The sequence below is a fragment of the Triticum aestivum genome, chromosome 7A (assembly GCF_018294505.1).
Source record: "Triticum aestivum cultivar Chinese Spring chromosome 7A, IWGSC CS RefSeq v2.1, whole genome shotgun sequence".
Lineage (NCBI taxonomy): Eukaryota > Viridiplantae > Streptophyta > Magnoliopsida > Poales > Poaceae > Triticum > Triticum aestivum.
The window spans coordinates 302,861,140-302,867,861 of NC_057812.1; the positions used below are offsets into that span (position 1 = coordinate 302,861,140).

General features: G+C 44.7%; 1 protein-coding gene and 1 long non-coding RNA gene across 3 annotated transcripts; one reads left to right on the top strand and one right to left on the bottom strand.

Annotated features, from left to right (window-relative positions):
• Positions 1-1,946: 1,946 nt before the first annotated feature.
• LOC123153325 (uncharacterized protein At2g27730, mitochondrial) lies at positions 1,947-4,055 on the bottom strand. The gene is made up of 3 exons (XM_044572502.1): positions 3,767-4,055; positions 3,557-3,649; positions 1,947-2,240 (listed from the first exon to the last, which is right to left on the bottom strand). The coding sequence occupies exons 1-3, from the start codon at positions 3,911-3,913 to the stop codon at positions 2,220-2,222; spliced, it is 261 nt and encodes an 86-aa protein (XP_044428437.1). The 5' UTR covers positions 3,914-4,055; the 3' UTR covers positions 1,947-2,219.
• A 31-nt stretch (positions 4,056-4,086) lies between these two features.
• LOC123153326 (uncharacterized) lies at positions 4,087-6,208 on the top strand. Of its 2 annotated transcripts, XR_006476433.1 has the most exons (3): positions 4,094-5,161; positions 5,520-5,867; positions 5,938-6,208. It is a non-coding gene; the product is annotated as an uncharacterized lncRNA (long non-coding RNA). The 2 variants fall into 2 exon arrangements; XR_006476432.1 differs by having other exon boundaries at positions 4,087-5,161; positions 5,520-6,208.
• The last annotated feature ends 514 nt before the right edge of the window (positions 6,209-6,722 follow it).

The following is a 6,722-nucleotide window of genomic DNA, read 5'->3' on the forward strand; positions in this document are numbered from 1 at the left end:
TGGTTGAGCATCACTTCAGTCACTCTGACTTTGTTCACTTGGACCCCACTTAACAGTACGGTGGTTCCTATGACCCAACAAAGAAGAAAAGGAAACTACGAAACAACTATGTCTTCGCACTCCATAGTCTTCACATGAATGTCTTCTCACGTCATAATCTTCACTGTGAATGTCTTCACAGACCACCATTGTCTTCAATGTCTTCACACACTTTTAGGGGTCATCTCTGGTTCATAAACCGAATCAATAAGGGACTACTACCTGTGTTATCCTATAATTCTCACAAACACATTAGTCCTTCAACCAAGTTTGTTATCAATACTCCAAAACCAACTAGGGGTGGCACTAGATGCACTTACAGATTGCATGTTTGTTTAGCGTGGGGTGATGCTCTAGCCAATGTTGCTTTAACTTTTTTTTTGCAAAAAGATCAGATCTATTACAAAGATTCACTGGAAGTACAAAACATCTCAAGCATAATAAAAATTACATTGAGGTCCATGGACCACCTAATGACCATTGTCGTCGCCAGAACGAGCCGACGACGCGCCATTGTCGGCACTCCCATATCAAAGCCGGCCCGACCTTGTCGATGACAGCCAGGAAGTCTTCGTGCACGCGCCCCTAAGGACCAGCGTCCAGAACCGCAGTCGTTGCCGTTGAATCCTTGAATCAATCTGAAGAATTTGATACCAAATATCGCCGCTGCATACGCACTGCGAGAAACCCTAACCTCACCGCCCCAAGGAGCTGGCAGGAATCTACGCCGGAGCTCCGTCTAGTCTGTCCCAGCGGAAGAACATGAGGAGGATCAGAGCCCGAAATACTGACTCGAAGAATAAGTGCCGCCATCCGTCCAAACACCGCCCCTGAGAGAACTAAACCCCTACCTATCTACTAGCCGGTGACGAGGAACTAGAAATCCCCTCCCCGCCACCGGCCGCCTGAGTGTTAGGAGGAGGGGAGGCAAATTCACGGGCTCGCTAGCGGGGATCGAGGGGAGGAAGGCTTTCCCTAGTCGCCTGGCGAGAGGGGAAAGAAAAGCAATCTCACGTTGTATCTTCTTTAATGCTTCAACGACTTATTGATCTCGTCTCAAGGGATGTTCTGCATAGGTGATGCTCTAACCGATGTTAGTTAAATGATTTATATATCTCGTGTGTGAGTGGCTATTGCGGTATTCAAAACTTGATATGACGAGGGTGTTTGCAGGTGTCGCCTTACTTTATTGTTCTCTTGTGGGCACTGTACAATCAGAGGAAAAATATGCTCTTCAATGTAATTCTTGTTTTTATTGGTTGTTCAAAAATGCGTCTAATTTATCCATTGTACTGGCCTTTTGCTTTCCTCGATATTAATCAGATTTAAGATGCCTTTGGGTGTTTTTATTAAAAATAATATCATACATAACATTGCTAAAATAGCGGCATTGCACATGTCTTAAGTAGGCCGCTGCTTGCATATTTTCGTCCAAGGATGCTTCGAACACGTCACTTGCTTGCTTGCAAGACTAATTGGTTTGATGTCAAATGTTAGCATGTCAAAGTCACTTGCTTGCTTGCAAGGCTAATTAGTTTGATACCAAAAATTGGCATGTCAAATTTTGGCAACGGCCAAAGCCACTTGCTTGTTTGCAAGACTAATTAGTTTGATGCCAAAAGTTGACATGTCAAATTTTAGCAACTGTCAAATGTTGGCTAAAGATGGTTGCACATCAATTATCGCTGCCAATCTCACAAAAGGTTGTCAAATGTTGGCAACTTTTAATTTTACCAGTTATTGGCTTGCCAAATGTTGGCAATGCCAAATGTTTGACCAAGGATGCTTCGAACACGCCATTTACAAAGAGGTTAACCCTAAACCGTCAAGATTCAGAACCAACGATAACATGTCTCTCCAAATATATGGGCTGGCAGTGCAATCTGCATTCTGCAAGACAAAAGAAAAACGAGAACCATGTGGTGGTGACCCATACCATACAACCAAATGCGCAAAAGGGCGACAAATATTTGGTCCAGCAACGATACAAAGTTCCCAGTTATCAATGTTTATGGTCCCTGGATTATATCCTGAACAAGCGCGGCAAACCGAAAACAAAGCAAAGATAGCGCTATCAACGCTTTACAGAATTTATTCTTCCATCTCTGGACATCTATAAACACAAATGTCCCCCAGATGCGTCCAAGATGGGGTCACCTTCAGGCAGGCGAAGATCGCTCCTAGTTAGTTCCCTCGGCCTTCTGTCAGGATGAAGAGATGTGTTAGTAACAGCGCAGACTAATGTTGCAGTGATAAGAGTGCAAAAGGCAGCGCAAATCGCATATATATAAAGGGCAGCAATTACTTAGAAACTGGTAAACTGCATTACTCTACAAGAAGCATGGCATGCCCATAAATCAAGGGAAAATCTGAGCATTTTGCTTTTCTTACATCAAAAGGGCCAAAGCCCTGCTCCATTTCATTGAAATGAAACATCATATAGTAAGTGGTCGTCAAAATCTGCCAAACAATGCTCCACATTTGGAGGAATCCACACATTATGCTAAAAGGGTGTTTGCGACATAAATCAGATTTGATACACTAGAACACGATTAAGAACTTGTTTTAGCAAATGACGTGAACCTTTCCCAAACAAACATAATTGGATTGCCTTTTCTTTTCAGAATTATGTAAATAGATGGATATTAAGAATCAATATTACCTGAATTCCAGGAAAAAGGAAGATTTCATGGTATTTCAAACACATTGATGCTGATGAATTGATTAGAAAAGGTTTTACTCGGAAAAAATTGTGTTGCTTTCGTCAGATTATAGTGTGCACGGTAAACCATTCCCAAATAAACACAATTGGACTGTTTCCCCTTTTCCAGGATTATGTAAATAGATGGACATTAAGAACCAATATTTTCTGATTATAGCGGGAAGAAAAGACTTCACAGTATTTCAAACACATCGATGTATTGATTAGAAATAGTTTTACTCAGAAAAAATAGAGAGTGTTGCTTTCATCAGACTATAGTGTGTACGACGGTGTATCAACATGTACTTAGCCAAATCATATCACAGCTGAACTCAAAATAGATAATCATCAATGCTTCACTTGAGCACACAATGTCTTTCAGCTCAAACACTTCATTGACCTTTCCATCTACTCTATCACAAAGTTAACCATTAAACAAGCCGTTCCCATGATGCAACCATCTTTGTAGGTAACACATGATCAAAACATTCACATACCCTCCATAACAAAACTTGGAAGGTATTCTTGCCAAAAGCTGGTAACATTCCTAAACACTTTTCTCAGGGATGGAGGAGTTCCCGCACCTTCTAGCCACATCGACTTGGCATCTACCATTCAGAGAGCAAGTGGTTTGACACTTGGCACTTGTAATATTACAGAATTGCAATAACTTCAAATGACCCACGCAGCTGCAGTTACCCCAAATGTATGGGTAGCAGAAAGTGCATACATAGTACTCTTTTTATTTATGTTAGTATTCCTAAGCCATTGAGAGTCTACGCAATAAACTGTAACCTAGAGGGCAGTGTCGTATACCTTGCCGTCGGCGCCGGACTTAGCCTTGTCGGCCGCATCCTTCTCCTGTTCGAGCTTTTTCTTGAGCTTCTCCTGCCTCTCCCTCTCCATCTTCTGCTCCCAACCGCAAAATCAAAACGAAACACCACCATGTTACAGATGAGTATCAGATCGGACGACGAAGGATTAAGGGCATGTGTTAAATAGGGCTTTGGGTGGGGTGCGACCGACCTGGATGTAGACGTTCTCCTTGGCGCGCTCCTCCTCGCTGAGCACGCGCCCCTTCCCGTCACTCAGAAGGCGCCGCGTCCCGCTGGCTACCACCGCCGGGGACCGGAGGCGCGCGGGGAGCGAGGTCAGCGCGCATCTCATCGCCATTTTGGTCGCACTCTCTCGAGCTCTCGCGAATCTGTCGGGTCTTTGGGCCTTTGGGGTATCTCGGTGTTGGGTGGGGTTGTTGGTGCATCTCTGAGTCGATGATAGTCTTCACAGTTTATTATCGTTCCATCATTTTTAACTGTTTTTTTTCACTGGTTTTTTAGTCCCCTCCCCACCCCACAGGCAGCAAAAAAACACCCGAAAAGAAAACACTCCCATCGATCCCCTTCCAATCGATCCCTTTGTCGCCGCCCTCGCACTCGCGTCAAGCGCCCTCGATCCCTGCGCTACCTCCCTTCGCCGCCGCTGCCACAGATCCCTTCCCCGCTTCAGGAGCCGCCGATGATCCCTTCCAGGAGCCACGGGTATCTTCTCTCTCGGGACGCTGCTCCGACACGATCCGGTAAGGAGACAGGCCTCCGTGTGCGGCAACGAAGGCGGCGAGTGGCGGGCGACGGCCGACCCTTCACTCCGCCTCCGGCCCTCTCGGCCTCTCCTCCGCAAGTCCGCCTTCACCCACATGCGCCCTCCACGGCTCCACGGCTGACGGCTCCAGTGCTCCACTCCCGGCAGTATGGCACTGCCTTCGTCGCTGCAGTGGACTGCGTAGCCGTCAGACTTCGTCGCTGCAGTGGACTACATCGATCCAACCATCCCTCATACATCTACTGATCTACAAGCATCAGCTATCCACTCTGTTTTTAAACAAATCTGATTTTTTTTGTAAATTACCACTGCCACTGATTGCTAGAAGGAGTAGAACTCCATACGTGACATTAGATTCGGCACCAGCTTCTAACCCGGTGTATTACTAATAGAATTTGTTCACGGGATCGCATTCTGAGCATGAGCTTGCCATGCATTTTCTCTGTTTCCGGCGTTGCCAGTTTACATGTGGTCCTCCTATATCAGCCCGGTAGTTTCAGCAACGCGATATATATGTGGCCTCTTCGCCCACTTGAAATGGTAGTACATCTATATGTTTTGGCAGGCATCTATTTTGTATGCTTGATTAAAAATGAGTTTTGAGTATACATTGTTTTGAGTATACATTGTACGTAGTGGAAGGAGCCGGCGCTGGAGCTGCGCGCTCCTGGACGGGGACGGCGGCCTGGACATGCTCCAGGAGATGTTCGTCGTGTCGAGCATCCTACCCATTGGCAGCCAGAGATCCTCGACGGTTCCGTGTGGCCTTAACCGTCGCTAGGCTCCCTGCACGCATGCCCCAACTCTTCTACCTCCTCTCAGGTATATGTTATGTCTTCTTTCCTTTATTTTTCTCTTTTGTGGTACTTCCGACGGCTGTTGGTATGTGTGTCGGTAGCTGCATAAGGATGGGATTGCAGGTTAGGATGTAATTTTTCTGTTAAAGTGACACTCCATGGTATGTTTGCTTTGAGAAATTTGTTCCTATTTTTCTTCTTCTACATGTAGAGCACAGTTTACACATGTTTCCTTTCTTAAATCAATCTACTCCTGAAACTTTATATTGATATGGCCTTGGTGGTCTCTAGTTTTGGTAATTAATCTGAAGGTCTACCTTTCTGATTTTAATTACTTATGTGTGTATAGATGCCCATCTTTTCACAACGTGTTGTTCTTGCAGGCATGATGTTATATCAATGAAAACCTTGCAAGGTAAAATGATGGTCCTGAATGGGTTAGACACATATACTGCATCAATGGAAACAAAGGCGACACCTCTCTCTATTGTGCTTCTATCTGTTCTGTGGATCAATTCAAAATGTTGATCGTTATGGGTCGATAAAAAATGTCCAAAATCTGATGTGTGGTGATCAGCTGGTCAAAAAAGTGACGGTGTGTGACGATCGGACGACCGGATAATCGGACGTCTTCTTCTTCAAGCTCCCAGCATGTCGTACTCTCCATCTCTTGTCTCTTTCGCACGGCGGGGCAGAGGGAGTTGATTGAGGACCGCATCGTTGGCGACCCAGTTATCTTCTTCTCCACTATCTCGGTCATGCACCCTTTGTCTAATATGCAATGACACATGGCATTGACAGGTGCAAGCACGTGGCAGCGACTACGATGCACATTAGGCTACTGTTCTTCTACCGGTGCGCAGCGGCCGTGTGCCGCCGCCGAGCTCTTCATTGGCGTCCTCCTGGTACACCATCATGCAGCACCAAGGTTAAAAAAAGCGCCATATTGTTGGTCCCTTTCAATTGAAATATTCCTTTTATATGATCAGGTCATAAGTATGTGATCTGCAAGGTTTATATAAAAAAGGATTTCCAATTATGATAAGTTGTAGCTTATTGATCCCAACTGTTAGACCATGTGTGCTCACTGATTTCCCCATCTGAATGTCCGTACACCGAAACAAACGTAGCAGTCGTATGCCAACTGCTTGTCGAGTTGCATCATTAGCCTAAGCAGATAGCCATCTTGCATATTGTTTGCCCCAATAATATTTCTCATTTTTGCTGATGCATCTTTTGCCCCCATTGGAGTTATGGTTATCTTCTTACATGGTTAACATGTCAATTTTGTAAACAAGGAACCATTCATAACCAGCAATCTTGATTAGCTTATGCCCGTTGTCTCGTATCAATTTTGAGTCTTAGTTTGTTCACCATCATCAATAAGTGGGACCTTTCATTTCTTCACAAATGTCGGCGAACTCACCAAATCGTTCAACTCATCAACTCACAAAATGCACGACCATCAAGCAAGCTAGCACATGCTATTTAACTAAAGAAAAGTCAGTCTGTAATGTGACTAGAAATTAGATTACAGAGGGAAGTTTGCAAATCACTAGCTCTGAAAGCATAAAATATATTTCAAT

Bases quoted from the DNA above. Each gene is read 5' to 3' on its own strand.
- LOC123153325 (XM_044572502.1), bottom strand. From the start codon at position 3,913: ATGGCGATGAGATGCGCGCTGACCTCGCTCCCCGCGCGCCTCCGGTCC. The intron at 3,650-3,766 runs GTCGGTCGCACC...GGTTGGGAGCAG, and splicing joins AGGAGAACGTCTACATCCAG to AAGATGGAGAGGGAGAGGCA. The intron at 2,241-3,556 runs GTATACGACACT...TCATCCTGACAG, and splicing joins AGTCCGGCGCCGACGGCAAG to AAGGCCGAGGGAACTAACTA.